The sequence below is a fragment of the Genypterus blacodes genome, unplaced genomic scaffold (assembly GCF_046128005.1).
Source record: "Genypterus blacodes isolate CSIRO-AG114 ecotype Tasmania unplaced genomic scaffold, CSIRO-AGI_Gbla_v1 ptg000093l_1, whole genome shotgun sequence".
NCBI lineage: Eukaryota > Metazoa > Chordata > Actinopteri > Ophidiiformes > Ophidiidae > Genypterus > Genypterus blacodes.
Window position 1 is genome coordinate 2,289,223 of NW_027466897.1, and position 21,468 is coordinate 2,310,690.

General features: G+C 45.1%; 1 protein-coding gene across 3 annotated transcripts in view; it reads left to right on the plus strand.

The window, feature by feature from the left end:
- myo1b (myosin IB) overlaps nt 1-21,468 on the plus strand; it is a 53,716-nt gene that overhangs the window by 12,024 nt on the left and 20,224 nt on the right. For all 3 annotated transcript variants that reach the window (XM_076159038.1, XM_076159036.1, XM_076159037.1), the window contains exons 4-8: nt 12,832-12,926; nt 15,846-15,950; nt 17,306-17,352; nt 19,023-19,086; nt 21,343-21,441. In XM_076159038.1, the coding sequence (XP_076015153.1) occupies nt 12,832-12,926; nt 15,846-15,950; nt 17,306-17,352; nt 19,023-19,086; nt 21,343-21,441 (410 nt within the window). The remainder of the gene's footprint in view (nt 1-12,831; nt 12,927-15,845; nt 15,951-17,305; nt 17,353-19,022; nt 19,087-21,342; nt 21,442-21,468) is intronic.

A 21,468-nucleotide genomic window follows, 5' to 3' on the forward strand; every position in this document is an offset into this window, starting at 1 on the left:
ACACACACACACTTGCACAACTTGCACAGAATGGATTACTAGACACACTTTCAGGCTGCTTTGGCCCTGTTTCTCCCCTTTTCTGTTTGCTTATGTGCTGTAGAAAGGAACCTAGGGATGCACACACACACACACACACACACCATCTCCTAGGAAAGTGCTTTACAGTTGCAGTCTGTAAAACTGTGGCGCTGGAGGAATAATGGAGGAAGCCTGAGCGACGACTTCTCCTCCTTCCTACCTGCACACAGGTTGTGTTCCTGCTCAGTTTACTAATGAAAACCTGAAACCAGGCATTTTGCAACAATATGCTGCTGAGGGATGAGTGAGAGCGTGCAATGTTTCAGTCCAGCTAAATAAGTGCCAGCTGGTCTGATTGATCAGTAATCAATAAAAGCCCTCGGGTCAGCTGTGTTTGGATGGCCATGTCGGGGATGTGTTTCCGCTTCTCTGGGTCTTTTCTGATGTAGTTGGGGCTTTGAAACTTTGCAAGTTTTTCTGTAGGGTTTGGATCAGAGACTGCAGCTCGGCATCAATGGAAGAAACTCCACTTTGCTGCTGGTGTGGAGGTGTTGTGTAAATGTGGCATAAGCGTGCACAGTCGCTGATGTTATCTGCTTTTGTTTGCTGTGTTGTGAATGTAATGTCATTCTGTCGCATGATTTAAAGCCCAAACCCAAAGTGTCAGCAACGCTAACGAGCCAAAAACCACAACGTCCCTGAATAAAGTGCTAATGTAGTCAGACTACAGACTGAATGTGGCAGCAAACACAAAGTTTATTTTGGAGTGCGAAAGTTTTTAAGCCAAGTCTGCAGCTGTTGTATCTGAAGCGAGCTGTCGGCGGCGGCTGCAGGCTGCTGTGTTATCAGTCTGCCCGGCTCCCTCTGTGGCCGCGCCTCATCCAATAGCGAGCGCCTATGAAAAATGATGTGGAGCAGCTAGGCCAATCAATGCGCCCATCTGCCAGATGAGCGGTTACAGATGGAGAGCAGGCAGACGGAACAAAACTGCAGCAAGAGGTGACAAATGAGGTGCTTGTTAAACAATACGAGAGCTGGTAGTGTTAAAACTGAGATTTGAAATTTCAAATCGGAAATGTAGAGCAGCTCATAAATAAAAGCAGAAAGACAGAGTTTCAGAATCACAACTCAATCAATCCTGTCGAGCCGACTGGACTGTTTCTGTGTCTTTGCATTGATCGAATAGCTATAATGGATCAGCTACATAAGGAATAACTTACCAATCTTCAGCTTAACCGCCTCATTATCACACATTAGAGCAGCTTCATTTGAACACAAAGGAAAGATAGAGTGAGTGTTTTTACTGTCTGTGTTTTAGAGTAATAAACTCTCCTCCTAATGATTCCTGTTACCTTTCACGCTCATCCTAAACTGGCTCAGGGGCTTTATTAACACAGTGACTGGCCACTGCTCAAGGGGGTCACTGCGGAACTTTCATTAAAATAACACCAGGGGGTTTGGGGAGTCTTCCTCTTCCTGTCTTTAATCCTTATTAGGCACTAAAGCTAAAGCCCCCCCCCCCCCTCCCCTCTTCAAATCGAATTCCAGCCATTTAGACCACATCGGCGGCACTCTGGATGTCACTTGGGAAACACACACAGCACTGAGTTTCCCTCCTTTTAACATCTGTCTTATTTGATTTAAAATAGCACAGTGAGCCGTCGTTTTTTTACAGCACGCCATCTAACTTTAACTCTGAGTGGCCTGACCAGAGAACATTCCTAAATACAGCACCAAAAAGTTCCTCTTTCCATTTGGCACTTGCAAACATGCATCACTTTGTTTCTATCTAGCCTCAGTTGTATAAATCTTTTTCTTTTTCCTAATTTTACCATTTATCTCTCGCACATCATTCTTTGGAAATGTGAACCCTAGCTCTCAATGTTATGGTGAGCTGTATATTGTTTGCAATTCCGTCTGCATCTGTTGCCCTAAATTAGCCCTGGGTCAATATCTCTAGCTCTCAGTAGTGCAATATTACAGTATTTGTAGTTCTCGACTTTTTATCATATCTCTTGATGCAACAAAGCAGCGGCCCGGTTAGCTGGAGCTGTTGGGATTACGTGTGGGATTAGGAGAGGGAGAGAGAGAGAGAGAGCTCAACCGCTGAACTCTGCCGATGCGTTTCATCTTCCCTTAGACAATTAGGTTAAATCCTGTCTGCACGATGACTGTGGTTTATAGTGAAGCCAAGTCATTAGGGTTATGTGTCACTGCGGCTCTTGGCTGCTCAGAGACAAGATTGAGATCCAACGCTGCTATAAAATGTGACATTTTGCCCCACTTTCCCATAATGTAGTGGTGTATAGCTTCTTTGGACTTTGTGGTTATATCTGCTCCATTCTGCAGCCATCTCAAGGCAGCGCATCTTCCATTATGTGGGTTTCCTCTTGAAGCTTTCTGCTGTCATTGTTTTGTTTCATATGCAGCTCGAATGATGCCTGTGACTGAGACAGTATCCCATTCCTGTCATTGTATTGTGTCATTTTGTTGTCCCAGCATGGAAACGTCTTCCTGTTTTGATTTTGTTGCCGCTGCTCCTTGACATTTCTAACTGACAAGCAAAGCGAGTGTTCTTATCTGACCCCTGTTGCTCAATTTTGGTTAGCTTGAACTTTCTTTATTTTGGTAACCAGCAACAAGGATTAAATGAAGCCCCTCGATTCAGGACAAGGCAAAGTAATCACAGGTCTGAAATGTTGATGTTGCTTAGCGCTGTGTTTCATGCCAACTGCTAATGCTGTTACATCACCGTTGGCTCAGACAGTTATCTACATTTGCATGGATGTCTTAAAGTGATGCGCCACAAGCCAAGAGCGCTTAAATGAGTTTCTTTGCAAGCTTTGTTGCTACTGTGATCCACAGTGGCACAATGTGCAATTTTTCTTTGTTCAACGCGCCTTGTGCGAGGAGAAAACAGAGTTGTTACAGTGGACTGGGCTCACATTTAGAGTAATGTGACTCCAGCCTGACCCACAACCACTGCTCTGCAAAGCATGAAGCCACCAACTTTCATCAGCCACCTTTCAAACCCACAGGGGTTACATGGTGGGATTTAACTTTAAGTATGTTTTTGTCAGAGCTTTTGTGTGCCATTGAGCCTGAGTTAAGGACCTGTGTGTGTGTGTGTGTGTGTGTGTGTGTGTGTTGATTGTGTGTGTGTGTGCACGTGTGTGTAACACCTGCTCCCGCTCTCCCAGAGGAGGAAAGGCAGCTTGGATGGTGGTGAGGGTGTGGTACTGCAGCTGGTAGACTAATTGCCTCAGGTCTCTTTTTAATTGGAGCCTCTTAAGACAACAGTGGCTCATGACAAACCGTAAATATCCGCTCAGTCTGTGAATGTTTCCATCCACTGGTTGTCAGGTGAGCAAATTTGGAAATTTCAGTCCCGTTGATGGGAATAAAGCAAAGCTGTGCATCAGGTCCACTTCATGTTCTGATTCACAGTCACAAGATCTAAGGAAATGGATTTTTAATTAAAAACTAGTCACGAACCTTTGTATTAACTTATTAAGCATTTGTTTTATCATCTCAGTGGTTTTTGCTGTCTCGCCTCATCATTAGTCACAAATATAATGTGTAAACAAACGTTTGCCAACCCTCCACAGCCACATCCCTCTTGTTACAGTCCACCACTCATCCATCCATCATTTTTTTCACCGGACAAAGAAATGTTCTCCTCCCAGATGAGGCCTCTCATAAAGTGGCAGGTGTTTCCGTCGTCTCCACACACACGCACACACACACTCCTCAATCTGTGTCTGGCTTAGCCACTAAGGGACGTACAAAAGATGACTGGAGGCCATCTGCAAGGCTGCTGGGGTTTGAGTGGGGCCACTGATTAGTTCATCTCTAATGCTTGTGTGGTGTGTGTGTGTGTGTGTATGTGTGTGGGGACAGGCAGCTAGCCTCAAATCTCCAGGGTGGGATCGTATTACCCCGGTGTGTAATGAGGTATTGAGACCCCTGGTACACTCTGCACTCAGTACCTTGTGCCATCAGCGCTTTGGCCACAGGAGGCGTCCTGGCTGGCTAATGGAGCAGAGACGCCCTGTGTAGGACACACTCTATGTCAGGGCTCAAGCACCAGGAAAACTGCTTAGTTGGGGTTTTGACAGACTGCTTCAGGCCTTGTCATAACGCCCCGGTCACATGTCCCTGTATTTGTTTGTTTACAGAACTTCATTTCTCTTTTAGGCCGTGTACACCTAAAACATCATTATGCCAAAGCCCCCCCTTTAAACAAAACACTGACATTTATAATCATGCAGTCCTTAACTCGTATCACAGCCAACTTCTGTGAAGCTGTAATTCATGTAAACACCATAATAAGATTTAAATTGAAATATGTGTTCTCTGAATAGGAGCTTATGATTGTGAGTTGCTTTCTCAAGCATGTAAAGGCTTTGTAATTGGTGTGAGCGTTCTGCACACGTTCATTTCCTCACCTGGCGGACTTCCTCTTGAAAGCTAATTAACAAACGAGTCATTTACACTGAGCTGAACAGCTGTGTTCTATAACAATTTCATCCCTCATCAAAAATATGTAGATCTCAGAATAAACCCAATAGAAGCTCCTCTGCAAAACTGCATCTATTACCGTGTCTCTTCCCTTCCCCTTTTCATCCATCACATGTACGGCCTGATACTGTGTGAATTTTGTGTTTTGCTGTTACATAAGTGAGCTTGTTTTGATGTGGAGCCAAGCATCCAGATCTGCAGAGCTGCACGGAGCCTCTATGTAGGTAGGCTTAAGTGGGCACTTGTTGAAATGGCATTTTGACTCGGGTAGGTAGAGCCGGTCCTCTCAGTATGTGTGTTGGCGGAATGCTGAGCTCGGTGAACGTGGAGAGGGATGATTGGAAACGAAGGTGAAACATGTTTGCGTGTGTGTGGGTGTGTGTCCGGCCCACCCACTGCTCCAACGCACCACCATCACGCTGCTATGTTGTAATAATGGCACCCTTTTATGACCAATCAGTCCTCGAACATGCTTTTACTTTAATGGATACATACTGCAGTCATACACGCATGCATACACTCGCAGTCTCTATCTCTCCGTGATTGGACTCCTGTCACGTCTCAGTCGGACGAAATGCGGTGTTCAGATGCATTTGTGAGAAAGCCTGCCCATTGATTGAAAACCTCATCTACCCACACACTTAAGTTATTTTGAAGCAGAGTGCAGTGAAACAAAATCCAGAAAGCAAGAACATATTCTTTCTTTTACATAAAGTGTAAAGTCCATCAGATGTCGTCATTCATATGCAATATCTGAAAAGAGAGATTGCACATGACGTGTGAAATGACCTTAATGATTCAGGCTCAAGTTGGGGTTTTAATGGGACATTAACTTAGAACTACACTGGCGACTCATTCGTGCTTCTGTATTCTGCTCGTGTTTGACTGAAGGTTCCCCAGGTGCTTTTCAGAGGTGTTGCATACATACCGGTGTTCATCCAGTCTCACGCTTCCCACTTTGTCCCTCACTCTCCTTTCTTTATAGAAAACGTTGCATGAAACTTGATCTCCAATCGCTAATCCTTTCCTCGAACTTAAATATGATCTCTCACCAGTTCATTAAATATCACCTTGCATGGAGCCCGCAAAGTCAATGTATATGCACCTTTAGTAGTTGTGTGAGTATGAAATGTCCCACACTGTGCAGCAGAGAGAATGCATCATGACACTGATTAAACATTGGCCGTTGTGTCGTATATTGCTCGTATGAGAAGGGTTTCGGGCAGCCGTGGACAATAGGAGATTTATACAACAAAGTAAATTCTTTCCATTCACAGGGGGAACAATGGCTTTACGTGCCTTCTGTCTGTGTACACAGCTTTCATAACGACATGTGACAAGCGTGCCAAACTAGGGGCAAATTGATAAGACTCGTTTCATTTGTGTGCAATGTTTTCCTAGTATGGAGGCTTGGATTTTTGGCGTGCAGTTTTCCCCCTCCAGTATATTGTTCTTAGAATGCTCTTGCTCTTGGTGGCGGGCATGTTACTATAGAAGGAGTATTTAATATCAGTGACATCTTAGGCTTGCACTTTGCAGCTGCAAGGTCACTATCCCTCAGCCGGCTCTTCAGCTGCAGGCACATCCTATTATGTCTGTACGAACTCGCTACAAAGGTAAAAGGCACCGCTACCGGGAAGCCAACCGTGAGTTGACAGTTTAACGGCCAATGTTCTGTGGAGCAGCCGAAACATCAGCTACACCTGTAATTCAGTACGATTACATTATGAGTATGCTGAGGACCTCCACTCAGCATCACCTCTAATAGCTGTCAGAGCTGAGCTGTGAGTCGCGCTAAGTCAAATTGTTGGATTGGAATTTTGGTTAGATTGTATTCATGCTTGTCAGTATATATAACGTATCTGAATCGGGGGAATTGGGATTTCACATGGGAACATAGGAGAAGGCATTATATAGTCGCTCTGTCTCATACATTCACAACCTTTTGTTGAGGAAAAGCAAAAGTTGTTGCCTTTCAAGGAGCTTTTCAGCTGCGACCCTGGTTACGGCAGGGCCAGTGTCATGTTTGCTTTTCTCATTGTTGACATTCCTAAGTGGTACTTCCCATGGCTGCGGCTTAGCATGGTCCTTTCAGAATCCTTCATCTTGTACCCCTGCCATTGATAAGTGTGCCGCATGCGATCGTTCACATCAACTCAAGCAAGCTTTCCAGCACACTTGGGAGTGGCTTTATGTGGCTTGACCGTGCTATTGGCTGTGGAACCCAGTTGTGTTTATAAGTATTGTTTGATTGCATTGTTCTACTGGTAATCTGAAACCTACAACAGTCACTTCATTTACCACCACACTGAATTCTCTGATGATTTGCCCGTATTGTGAATCAGGCTTAAGAATAGTATACAGTACATGACGCACTGCATGAATGGAGTTAGAAGAGGGAGACGAGGAAATGCATGTGGGAGTGTATTGTTCTCACCCTGGCCTTTACAGTACATGCCTGAATAAATTCCATTATCCACAGTAGGGCTGTAGCCTTCGTTAGCTTTCTTTACTTTATGGTGATTACAGTCGAATTGCTGTGTTTATGTGACGTTTAAAAAGTCGATTTGTCCCCTTAATCGCCGCATAATCAAAGTTTTAATGCACATTCAAAAGTGGTGGTGAACGCTTTGATTAGCTGTGGTGCAGATCTGGGCGCAATCATTTCCAACAGCTTGTTTATATATCAGTTGCATGAAGCTTTTAGGTTAATGAGCTGGCTGCCATACACAAGCAGCTCTGCAACTAAGTGATATTCCATTGGTTTGAGCCTGTATTAATGATTGTTCCAGATGAACCAGGGTGCTTTTCTCTTACCTTTCAACCCTCATATTCCAGTGGGAGGTGTTAATTCTGGCCTAAGGAACCCACTTTCACAGCCATTGCTTGCTTCTGAACCTCCTCCCAATGTTGCACACATTTCCTGGTTGTCAGGGGTGGAAGGTGTCGGACTACAGCGGGTGCCAACGTAGGCCCAATATTGGCTTTGTGGGTTGTCTGACTGTGGAAAACAAGGTCATTGTTTTGCTTACTTGAAGGCAAGCCAAGTGGATGTTGAAATACCTAAACAAGACTGTTGTTGTTCCAACGTCCACATGTCCTTCAATCCAAAGGATTTATTGCAAAGTACTGAGATTGTTACCCCACCGAAAAAACCATCAACTGACAGATTTACCTCAAATTATCTCGTACCGATGATTGAAGTCATTTGATTCCCAGTGTTTGTTTGTTTTTTTACAAGGTCTGCTACACGTGGATTCCCGCAAACCTGCTGAAAGAGCCTCAAAAGAATTATTCTGAGGATGTTTTGCCGACTTACTCAGCATGCTTATTTCCTGCTTTTCCAAGGATCAGACAAACAGCCTGGATGTGTGTTTTCCCCTGCTGCGGAAAACTAAATTGCTGCACTGTAAAGTAAATTAAAGCTCTGGACCCCCTCAAAGTCTGGTGTATGGGGGGGGAAGAGTATCGGTGAGCACTTTAGTCGTGGTGAGCGTTGAAAGAATTATAGATTTAATGCAGCAGTACTTCACCTTGAGTCTCTAATTTAGACAGGGAGGGTATCTCTTATCACACATTGTTAATTACACATTGAGAGAATGCTGTCATCTTCAATATAATTTTATCTTTGTGATCTTGTGCCGGTGATTGGCTGCCTGTGCTGAGGCGTGGCTGTTGCGTAAGGATCGTTCTTCAGCTTTCTTTTCTTCTTTCCATTTCTTTGCCGATAGAAGGGAAAGTGTGAGCTGTTATTCCCCGTTATAATTGTCTGGACATTCCAAAAGCACACTGAAGACAGACTTCCTTTAACAAATCAGCCCTCTCCTTTTCTAAGAAATCAAGCCTTCTCTCCACCCTCCAGCGTGGGCATTTCTGGATAAACACGGTCACCAGTCGAGTCGAACGAGCTGAATCCGAAGGAGCGTGCCGCTGTCTTTACCAGCTGTCTGGTAGCACGGCACTGTCAAAAACACAACACAGATGGCGCACATCTGTAGAAACCACTATCCTTGATGTGTGTGTTCCCTTCCCACCCACTCTTTCAGGTCCAGTATCGGTATCAATACCCTCTTCCCCAAGCCACACATCTGGTGTGTTGTGTCTTGCGTGCAGCCAACTCCCACCCGTTCACACTGCATCAGGAACGAGTTCCTTCTTTGGAAGCTCCATCCCAACCGGACGGATTTGCTGAGGCCCCCAGGAGAAGCCAGATCCACACTGAGGCTTTTTGTAGAAATAATATGCTGATGCAGTTATAATTCAATAGTGTGTTCAGTCACACTTCAGCATGAAGCCATGGCTAATAGCCTTAAAGAGAGATTATACTGTATTTTGCACAGGGCTAGTCATCTCCCCGGAGCTGGGTGGGCCCTGCACCCGGCCCATACATTACAGCTTCATTAGCATCTACAAATCTTGGCTTTAAAGTGTGCTGGACCTGCCCTCAGAGTACCCCACCCTGCAGGCCCATCATCTCCTCCAGTGTCCCAGTAACCAGGCTGGTACAGACTATTTTCTACTGCTTACCTCATGCCACTGTGGCTTTGTGTTCACCACTGCCACGTGCAAATCCAAATTACAGCTTGCTAGCAGATGTGAAGCAGACGTGCCAAGCACCACTCCTGGTTCAAGGTCTTATCCCTGCCTAACCCTCACCCCGCCCTGCTCCAGGCCTTCTCACACTGATCATGGTGGCCTGTGTGCCTCATTCATTGGTTCCACTGCCTTTGATGGTGAACGTGGGGCTTTGTCATGTATTTGACCTCTACTTTTTTGACGCGTGCATCCTGCTATCATGGGCTTAATGATAGCTACCGCTCATGTACATCGTGTCTAATTCTGCTTTAAGGAGGGGTAACCCCTCAGGCCTGCAGACTGTTCGGGTCCTCTATTCATATTATGATTTATGCAGTGGCTATTCATATTCATGTGACCAGTTCAGACCTCCCACTTCTATTTTGTACCCCCATATTCCTGGTCCTCCCCCCACCCTCTCCGCCTGCACCCTGGCCTCCACTGGGGGCAGGATAATTGTTTGATGATTTGCTCATTGTCAGAATCGTGCAGGCAACAGGGCTATTTTCACAAAGCAGACATCTGCTCTGCTGACCCCCCTCCCTTCTCTCTCTCTCTCTCTCACACACACACACACACACACACACACACACACACACACACTCACTCTTAAAGGGTGACGTAATGTACGTGGCCCTACAAAAGGCTGCAGGGTGGTGCACATGAGTGGTGTGATGGGGCACTGCGGGGTGTCAGGGGACAGACTTGTCGGACACAGAAAAAGTTACTGCACTAAACTACTGCAGTAAAGGATAACGTTTGTCAGAAGGCCAATGATAAACTTCACCAGGCTCTGCTATAGCAACAAAACCTGCCTTTCTTTCCTGAGAGTTTTTGGCGGCAGAGGGGGAGAAGACGAGAGGCAGAGCTGCAGGATTCTGGTCCAAAATGATATGCGACAGTGCAGAACCCTAAGCGTCATTAGCTAAACTTGTGGCCTGGATGCTCTTCATCTGGCTGTTCAGCTCTTTTGCAAATCAAAGGTCAATGTTAGTTCAACGCACGATCATACACTCCCAAGTTTTGCTCCCAGCCACAATGACTCCAATATGCATTTGCTGCTTCATCCCAACTTGTTCATTTTTAGACTTGGGCTTCTGTTTCCATGTCTTTATGTACGTATATATGATTATTCCAGTGGAAATTAAATTGTGTAATTGACCTAAATCATACAGGCTTTCAAAATGCACATCTATCTTAAGAAGCTTTTGAACTGAACATTCAAAACTCCAGTAGGACCTTCTTTTTTTTTTACTCAGATCCCAAATAGAATAAGGGTGGTCACCCAGAGTTTTACAGTTTTATTGTACCACTTATTGCTTATGGCATCTGTCAGTGCCGCTTAAGTAATTTTTTCATTATTTCATTTTCCTTGTACCTAACCTGGAGTACCCTAATAAACATCCCGTGGTGTGTAGAAGCCTTTAGGTAGTCTTTTGAACCGGTCTATCCCATTTCTAATCTGCAGGTTGGTGCCAGATTATGTCCGTGCACTAAACTTGACTCCAGTTTTGGAGTGTCAAACATTCCTGTCTGCATTTGTTTCTGCTACTTCTGAGGCATATACACGCTTAATGATATTACTCACTGAATGAGGTGAGTTTGTGTGGAACCCCTCCTCCCCACGGGGAAGAATTAGCTGAAATGAGATACTTGAGAGAGACTACTTTTGATGCATTCCTCTAAAACTACCCAAAGCTATATTTATCCTGTACTCAGTGCAGCCCATATGAATTATGATTGTTGATCTTGTCATGTTATTCAAGCAGCTGGAGAAGCTTCATGGTTTTGAATTTACAACTTTGGAAGAGTTGATCCTTGATCTTAGAGTTGGTGGGGATTCAGTGTCTTGCTCATGGACAATTCAGCAGAGGCAGATGGTTAATGTCACACACACTTGCAACTGACTCTTCTGCTTAAGTTCCTGATTTACATTGGCCTAAAGTGCAGTGTGTCATCCTTCTGTGATGGACCCAGAAGATACAGGATATCGTTCTGTGGATGTCTTGTTTTACTCAAACTTTTCTTTCTCAACAACAAGGAGGTTTTAAAGAAGGGGTGCCAGTAATTTTACACATCAGATTCAGTTTTATTGGTCTGGAGGAGCACCGTTCATCATGTGGAAACAGCTGTATAAAGCCTCTGTGGCTATAGAGGGTGTGTGTAAAGTGAGGGGGACTGCCCTCTATAACATCACTATGGTTACTTTCTCTCTATACTTTAAGGCACGTCTGCCAGACAGAAGTTTGAAAACTAAACCCACTTTATATAGATAATTCAAGGCATCAAATCCCTGGGAGTGATTTTAGTTTTTCAGACTGCCCTCTACACCCACAAAAGCCAGTAATAATAGATGGTACACAATAAACAGAAATTGATGTGTAAAGGTGGTGGAGTACTCTGTATGGACCCCTAAAATCTGTGGGTGAAGATTTTGGCATTTAGAGTTGAGATACACGGGCACTTAACACCATTTGCATATGACATGACGGAGCACACAGGTGGCTGAGAACAGAGTTGTTTTGGGATTTTTTTGGCAATTGAATGCGACTATTAGTTTTTGGACAGGTATGTGTTAACGTCTCAGTCTGTAGTGGATCAGGCCTCCATAATATTAATGTTAGAGTGACACTTGTCTGAATTGCGGCTTAAATTTGGAAAAGGGAAAAAGGGGGAATGCTGCAAAATCACAGCTATTGGTAGACATGACTTTGGAAAAATTCCTGAGTAATGGAAGCTGTAGGTGTTAATTTGGAGTCTCGTGGGCTGCTAGAGGAGAAAGTTGGAGCATGGTCCTGCAGAACTGTAGATGACTGTTTGCCTGCCAAATGGAAGCTGTAAAGGACCTTAGTCTCACCCTGCACTGCTCCTTCTTTATGGGTGCTTCACTTTAAATTATAGACAGTCATGCTACACGGCATAGAAAGTTCTCAACACCGTCTACGACTCACAAATTATTGTAAGGGGTTGTGCACTGAAAGAGAACAACTATTATATTGTTTGGGAATCTAGTGGGGGTGAAACTACAATAACTGCTCCTAATTTCCCAGCGTATCACTTCCTGGAATGTATGTCAGTAGTATTAATTTCATAAAAGGACTATTTCTCTATCATTCAATAGTTATTTTACAGTTTCACTGAATAACACAATAACATTCACAAGGATATGATGAAAGCAGATTCAGCTCTTATAACTCTTACATTACGGTCAGTTAAGTCACTAAATCACTAAAACCAGTGATCATGCAACAGCTTTAATTAGGTTGACCTACTTTGAAGAAGTGTCCAGTACTCCATGCAGTGGATTCACTTATTTCATAGCCATCTAACTGTTCTTGTCTGGGTTTTGATTACAAAAGTTTAAACAGCATTTGTTCAAGAAAACAACAAGGAAATGTTAAATATTCAAACTATGGACCAGACAATACAACTACATGAAGCTCCAAGTCACTTCAGTGGTGTGGTTATCCCAAAGATGTGGCCTAGTTCTGGATTAAACCACATAATTATTATTTTTAATTCTGTTTCATAACATCACTGAGAGTGTCCTTAAAGTTTCCATAAATAACGGATCATCATGACCCTCTAATTTCTCAAAACCTTTAATAACTGTTCCTTAGGTCTGCAAAAAGTGCAATTGTAGCTAAATGAATTACATAAATGGACGTGTAATGTAACAGAAAGGCTAATGACTTCATGCCTTGTGTTTTTCAGCTATGCTTTGGCAGATGAGGCCTACCGTTCACTGAGGGACCAAGACAAGGACCAATGCATCCTTATCACAGGGGAGAGCGGGGCTGGCAAAACTGGTAAGTAACCCATAACTCAATTGCGCCTAACCTTTCCTTGACCTTTTCTACACACTCTGGTCTATTATCACCCTGCTCCGCATCCAGAAAGGTTTCACGTACCAGTGACGGAGAACCTTAAACAAATTAGCCGCCCTGTGTGAAACTTTCCACTGGCCTACAGCTGTAGTGCTAAAGATATTCTGTCACCATCCAGGAGTCTTCATCAGCTCTGAACTACACAGAGAAGCAACCCGATGAATAGTTAACGGATCCCTGAAGGCTTTAAACACCAGGTGCACGTCGTGTGAAGTAGAACTTTCAGGGCAAAAAGACGTCTCGCAAGGCTCTAGACGCTGTGATTCACACTCTTTGCGTGTCCTTTGTGTGAGGCCCCCAAGGTAACTTTTCTTTTGCCTTTTCTATTCATGAAACCTCTGCCTGCTGCCCCCTCACCAGTTGAACAGCCAGAGGGGGCCAGAGGGGTATCGGTAGTAGAAAAGGTGTTCTTGAGGACTTCATAGGGATATTCGATGAGGTGTTCACCAGCCTTTCCTTTCATCGTTTCATCTTGTGTCTTTTGAAGTCTGTAGGGGTCTTTGAATGTACCAACAGCCCTTCTTGGTAGTGCTGAACAGGTTTGGCCCGAGTACAGTCGAGACATCTTTCTAAAGGCAACTGTATGATAACAGTTATGCGACAACCCACACAGATTTTGATCACATCCACGCCTACGGTGAAAAGCAGACTGACGCCAGCGCTGCTTGGGAGCACACAGGCTGGTACACGACGGCTGAGATGGAGTCTCTGATAACCCTGCATCTGAAGTACCTGTAAAATAATAACCCTAGACACATCAAAGTAGACAATAGTATGGCAATGCTTTGGAGAGATTTCACACACCAGTAACAAAAACACCTAGAGCACTGCGGTTTCCTGCTCTCAGTTGGCTGTGGCGTGTTCCAGACACGAACCATTGAGTAGGCAGAGCGCATAGAGACTTGCATTATAAACACATTCACCAAGAGCGTTCTTCTGAAATCTGCGAGGACGTCCTTAGATTGAACCTTGTAATTGTATTGAGGTGTACTGTTACACTTGTTTCTTTAGTCCAACCCACGTGTCCTTTGAGCTTTGACAGCTGATTAATGTTGGTCATGCGTTGCTGGTTCCTCTCCAAAAGACATTTCAGGTATGGTCGGTGTGGCTCTGTAGTTACTGGTGACTAGGTTTGATTGATGGTAGCAGGGATTTTACTCGGACTCGGGACTTTACTGTTTGCCGTTACTTTAAAACGGCAAACATACTCACATTATTTTCATCAGTATTTGTTATTCACAGCATAAAAGATCAAATCCATCTTCATTGCACTCACATAATCACTCAACCACTGAAATAATTATGGCGGTTTATTCAGTGAAACCCTTTTCAAAATGCTTGTTCTTGAGCATTGTAAATCGATACACACAAGAATGACAATCTTTTGGCAATAGGACTTAGTAATAGGAGGAGACTGATGCGTGGTCCAGGCCAATCTTTTTTTGAGAGGAGCATGAATACAGATGCTTTTTACCGTAGCAGTGATCCCTCTAGTCTAATGCTGCTGATGGTGTTGGAATGATCTCAACCCAGAGCTCTGATTTCACAACATAAATCCTCTTGTAGCACTTTGGCACCAGACGGCGACTGGCTTCATGACATTTGACGATGGTGCGTGTCCAGAAGTCTGCGTACTGTTTAATATCTACTGCCAGTGGCGTACTTAACCGGCAGACATATGAGTTCTCTCCCTTTCTCGTTTTTGTCATTTGTTGCTTTAGGTGCCTATGCAGAGGGCAATAGCTTGGTCCTCTAACCTTGCATCCCTAACCTTAGATATGTTTGTTTGTGTCTTAGCACATTTAGTGTGGCTGAACCAGAGTCGACTTGTTTGTTTGTAGAAGCATTCCGGGAAAAATAACTATTCATGTCGCATCTACTCATCTTTATATGGGGACTCAGAGATATTGAGGAGACAAATTTGGATTTTGCTAATCTCGTCATCATCTAATCAGTGGAATAAGGCCCTCAATGATGTGGGTCAGTGTGTATCTTGCTCGGGTGTCAGGTTTCTCGCTGTGGCGTCTGTTGAACAGCGAGCCGTGACTAAAGTTACCACCAGACGTTGCATACTTTTGTTTTATCTGCGCGATAACAGGTATTGACTCATTTTTCTGACCTGAGAGATGAAGAAAGAGTTATTCCTTTGCTGCGAAGGGGAAACAGACCAAATGATGTTTACATTTTTTACCACTTTGCTGATTACATAAAAAGTGTCTGGATCTGTGTGTGTGTGTGTGTGCATATGCTTGAATCATCGTCTCTTCCAGCCACTGCGGCAGCTCTATTCAATCCTTCCAGCACACTCAAACTTTCTGACATCTGGGTCACTGTCATCTCCCTGAGTGAAAGCGAGGACCCAAGCTCCAGTAGTTGTCGACAGCGCATGCCAGACAGAACACGCTATTTCTGGGAACACACCCTGAACAAAACAGTGTCTCTGAGCCTTTTCACGTCGGCTTTAATCCCGGCACAAGAAGCTGGGGAGCGGGGCTTTGTCTGGGTAGAGCCCAATGAAGTTTCTCATACTTGGCTCCCAGTGAACCCGGTAGCATTTATGATGATAGCCTGGTGCAATAATGGTCATCCTCTAGCTAAACAGAGTGGGTTGTCATTATGGAGTTTGTGAAACGCCTGAGACCACCACGTTAGCAATGGGGCCCCAGACTAATGAATGATCCCCACCCGGGCCTGATGGGGCTCTGGGGGGATGATGTAAGGGGGGGGGGGGGTTTAGCGGAATGCTGAGATGGGTGGGTATGTTGTGTTTATCCCTGGGCCTAGCAAGGACTTTGACCCAATTTGTATGTCTGTCTGCGTGTGTGTGTGTGTGTGCTCCAGAGGCCAGTAAGCTGGTGATGTCATACGTGGCGGCAGTGTGTGGGAAGGGCCAGGAGGTGAACAAAGTGAAGGAGCAGCTGCTGCAGTCCAACCCTGTTCTGGAGGGTGAGTGAAGCACCCCGCACATACACACACACACACACTCCATTTTACCAGAAAAAACACATTTGGGATATTGCACCGTCAACCTGTGTCATATGTCAACAACACATACAAACACAACAAAAACATATGTGACTGACATTTCTAGAATCAGTATAGACATCAATCTGTATGTTTACATGCATAGTATAGTGTCTATTGTGTCTATATATCTGCAAGAAGATGGAGTAAGACATTTAAATTGCATGGGCTGGCACTGTGCGTGTCTGATGTGCAGGGGCCGATTCACAGCAAGATACAACTCTCAGCTAAATGGCTTTATGATTGAGAGCAGACAGGTGATGTTGAAGCACAATCCAATATTCTCTCTGTACATCATTGACCATTAATGCCAAATATGACTTGGTAAAGTACATGCATGTAGATGTTTCTTTTTCTACCTCTCCTACACACACATGCACACACACCAGTCCATTCCCACAGCTCTGTGCTGGCACAGGAACAGCTGTATTTTAATTGGGGGCAGTGGACAGGAAATGCCCATGAATGATGAAGCTGTATGCCTGGGTTGAGCTGCTGTAGAGAGCCTGCACATCTGCAAGAGTTTAGCTCCTGCCGATCTAATTGCCCTAAAGAGGGGGAGGGGAGAGCTGTTATCCCACTGCGCACACACACACACTGATAATGTAATCTACGTCATGCCTGCTCTGTCTTTGGCTTTTCCCTCTGTCTGAATCCTCACTGCGTTCTGTCTTTGTCACCCTTTGTTCTGTCCTTTTTCCTGCTCTGATTCCTTTCCCTGCTGCTCTCTCTCTCTCCATCTCACGCTGCCATCACAGCAGACCAGCAACCCACACATTCACTTTGAGGAGACCCTCAAACGCACATTAATAAGCTATTATCAGCAGTTAAGCTGTTATACTGATGTCACCCAATGCATTAATATCTTTTTAAATGTAAAAATGTTGTTTGAAGGTAATGAGCAGGTATGGATTGTAATATACTCATAATGACTTTACGCACAGATGTTTTTGATGAATGTAATACTTATTGTTTGTATCATATCTGTTGTCTGGTTATTATTTGACCATTGAAGCACTTTGACTTGAATGTGGCGTGACTGCAGCCTCTCCTAAGCTCCAATGATTTATTTAATCCAAACAGAATTATGGAGCTCCATCACTACAAATGGCTTTAAGATCCAGACGGCGGCTGTTAGATAGAAGCCATAATGTTTTGAATCATTGAGGTTTACAGTAATTGTAAACAAATTTGGGATATAAACATACTTATTAGGTGGATTAGTATAAATTATCCATTATGTTTTCCCTAATGTGATGTGTTCTGATCTTTTTCAGCTTTTGGAAATGCCAAAACAGTGAGGAATGACAACTCCTCCAGATTTGTAAGTATCCCCTGGACACTGATGGTTCCTACGGTCATTAGATGAGATTAGAGCTTCTCGGATGACTTCCTTTGCTCAGGATCATGCACAGATTGCAGTGTGGTCTCAGCTCATTCAGTTAGGCTGATGTATTGGAAAGGGAAGAGTTTGAGTCCGTCATAAATCTCTTCTGTGTGATGTGAATACATACAGTATATTGGCTCCATCATCAACGCACATACAGGTCATTTTGTGCCGGTTAGCAGTTACTGTGTGTACAGGATAATCGTATGCGTCCAAACACTCCACACTGTAACTGTGCAGGAAGCATTTCCTCTAAGATTGCCTCGCCTGTCTTGAATTAAGGGGCTGAAGGAGGAGATGCTGATGTGTCCACATGTGTGGCTTACACCAGACGCAGCCTCAGCTCCAGCACTTCCAAACCTATTTCTATCCAAATGACCTCTTATAAAGGAGGCTGATGAGCAAAATCTGAGGGAACAATCCGCCGAGTGATTCAGATTCTGTCTCGCACTCTCTGTGGTCTGACACAAATCCAGACAACTGTCGGCTAGCAGCCTCTGGCAGGGTGGAAAGAGGCGGACAGTTCTCAGGGAGGCCTGTTGGCAGTCGCAATTGTCATTACATTGACAGCAGGAGACCCAGGGCCGTGTCTACATTTAACGTCTAAGCCTGTTTATTTTTGCTGTGAATAATCGGCCCATTATAATGAATAAAAATGGACGCATTCCATCAAAGATTAATCCCCACGATGGGAAGAGCAGTGCCGTCGTCTGCACGCCTCATAAACACACCCCAGTGCTCGGGCCTGCAGTCACAGCAGCGAGTATTATAAAGGATTACGTCTGTGATCTGTTTATATTAAGCTAACCTTGGCGTAAAGCTCCAGGCCAGGACGTCAGGCTTCCGCCGCTAGACACCATCGCGGCTACTCGCCTATGAATCAAACTGTCACTTCATCTTTGCTGAGTCCAACAGCCTTGAGTGAGTGTGGCTGGAGCCCGTTCACCGCTTGAGCTTGGCCCGCGCTGAGCCTCTATCTGCTATTAATACAGCAGAGGGGGGAGGTGGGGGAGGTTGGGGATCAGACACACAGGATTCTCTGTTCCAAGGTTCGGGCAGAAGTAGCTGAGACAGTTTGTTTCGCTCCTCCAGCAGAGAGTAATTGAAAGGGTAGTGTGTGTGGGGGGGGCATTTCCTCCACGGAGGCCAGTTATTTCAAAGCACTTATATTGATGATTGGCAGCTGGTTGCCTGTAGGCCTTCCTACAACTCTAGAACTGTTTTTTTTTCTTACTGTGTTGGTCAGAGATTCTTGCTAGACTTTAAGATTTTTTACTTTTTTCTTTTGCTGTTAAATGGTGTAGAGGCTAGACGGGGACATTGGCGTGGTTAGATGAGATCAGTGTGTTATGAGTGTGTGATGGTTACTTCCCTTTACTTCTGCAACATGTTGAGGTCGTTGTCTAACGCACCTAAACAATACACCGGCCAATTGCAATGGCGCGGCCTTATTAGGAGGGTGGGCCCTACTCTACAGAGAGGCTTTGTATCAATATTTGTTCCTCTTTTATCCTTTTAATTGTGTTTTGTTGTGGTGCACTCGTCACCTGTGGAGCTCCTCGTAAAGGTGCTGCACAAATAACTAACAGCTGTGCTCTGATCTGCAGGGAAAGTACATGGACATCGAGTTTGACTTCAAAGGAGATCCTCTGGGTGGAGTCATCAGCAACTGTGAGTGTCCCCCATCAATAATGTGAAATGAAAATAATGTTGTCCCTGTAGAAGCGGAGTAAGTACTGTAAACGTCATTATCCTGCTTAACACTGACGGTTCAAACGAAGATGTGGCTGTCCAGGACAAGGCGGGGCGTAGCATCCTGCCTCCCCACCAAAGAGAGGACCACAGCGAAGTATTGATTTAGTTTGCAGTCCAGTGTTGCGGTCAGTGTTGCAGTGTCTCGCTGGAAACTCTACATTTGCACATTTGGGACAAATTGATCTGCTGTTTGGTGAAGTTGATGCGTCAGCGGATTTGCTGCTGTGCTCGTGTTCCTACGTGCTGCTAGTTTTGATGACATTTCTCCAAGAAATGAGGACAGGAGGACGGGCGTACTGGGCGTTTAGCTCGCACTTCAGTAACTTCATCCGCTTTGATAAATAAACAATCAGAGAGATCACTCAGATGTTCAAAATGTGTGTTGTACAGTTTCCCGTTTGATGTAGGGCACAGGGCTGAGTAATACTTCAACCCAATGTGTCACTGTGGGACCGAACAAAACACCTCCCCCTCCTGACTTCTTTCCTCTGTTCTGTTTAAGTTTCATCTTGCTTCTGTGCACATTGTTATGTCTGCACTCAATTCCCTGCCAAAGGGCACAGAAACAAAGGACAGAGCTGATGGCTGACACACAAATGAACCTCTGTCTGTTCCTCCCGACTTAGTCCAACACAAGGGAATGTCTGTGAAGAAGCTGCCATTGACATGTGACTGTGCTGCAGACAGAGCTGGCTGGCCAGACAGACAGACAGATGGATGAGGACGCTCTCGCAGGCCAGGCTGGGATGGATTTTCCTCCCGTGTTTGTTCATCCCGGGAGCCCGCAGCGCTTCATTACCGAGAGAAATAAGTGTGTGTTGAGCGTGAGAGACAATGCAACGGAGCAGAAGCTATAATTTATGAAGAGGCGACGCGCACACACAGCAGCTTTGGTAATGACAGAGTGGTAAGCTTGAAGTTCTTGGCAGTCAAACAACCAAAGCACAACAGGATCCTGTCCGCACATTGTTCCTCAGATGTGTGCTTGCTTATCTAGAGGAGCATATCCCCAGTGCAGCGCGCCGTAAATACCATTCAGGACGCTTCAACTTAAAGGCCATAAAGATGACATAACAGTTTGGCTCTGCGCCAGGTCAGAGGTCAACTTGAATCGCCCGGGGGTGAGACTTTCTGAAAGCTTTTACTGCTGACCACCGCCGGCTCTCCCCGCCCACTTCAGTCTGTGGCGCTGCTGCGGCCCTCGTGCGTGGTGACGCGGCGGGCGTTCAGCGCCAAAAATAAGACAGGATGTCACAAAAAAATATGGTGGAAAGAGGAAGTGTCCTCGATCGCAGCTGTGTGTCGCCGCTGCCAGCTGCTCAGTCGTGGCTCCGCTGTGTTAGCGATGTGTCCAACTCTTCTAGAGCTGCCCGGGCTGATGCGTGGGCCAGCGGGCGCCGAAGAGCCACATTCACAGCGACCCAATAGCAAACCCTCGACAGCCCCCGGGTCTCTCTGCCGTGTTTGCTCTGGAGTGGAGCACAGGCTGTATATCCACAGATAGTGTGAAGTGGTACTTGAGAGACTCTCTGCGCCCACCGCCTGCATGACTCAGCGTGTGTGTGTGTGTGTGTGTGTGGAGATGGACTAAACCTGCAACGTCCGTTTGGTCAGTTTGTTGGATGAGTTTACGTCGACTCTGTCCCTAAAGCCTTCCTTCACTTTCATTAGAAACGTCTCTCCCGAAATAAGATGCGTTTAAAGAAGCAGAGTGAACAATAATGCTCAGCTGGACTGGTAATGCAGTGAATGCGACGCGGCCACAGTCTCTGCCCAGCTCTGTAATTTGTCTTTAATTAAACCCGGCCTAAGCGTAATGTGGTGAACACATGATGGATCTCCTTCTAATCAGTTGCTGTTGCACTTGGTCGGCAGCCCGGGATAAAAGAGCTGATGTTTGATCTGCTCCTGTGGTTTCATACACAGACTTCCTATTCCTCTTAGAATAGCGTGTCCAGAGTGTGTGTACACGCCCACGCACAAATAATGCACCAACACGGGCCTGGTCACCTTGACAACTTTAATATTTGCTAAGAGAGCTCTCATAGCTCTTTATTACTTTTTACAGCAAGTCAGCCGTATAATCACTATTCAAGGGCACGGCGGTGATTCATCACTGATAGATGGAACGTGAAACATTGAGTGTTTTTTTTGTCTTTCTCTCTTTTTTAGATCTGCTGGAGAAGTCCCGTGTGGTGAAGCAGCCCAGAGGAGAGAGGAACTTCCACGTCTTCTACCAGCTCCTGTCTGGAGCCTCCGAGGACACGCTGAGTGAGTTGAAATGCCAGTTACGTCTTG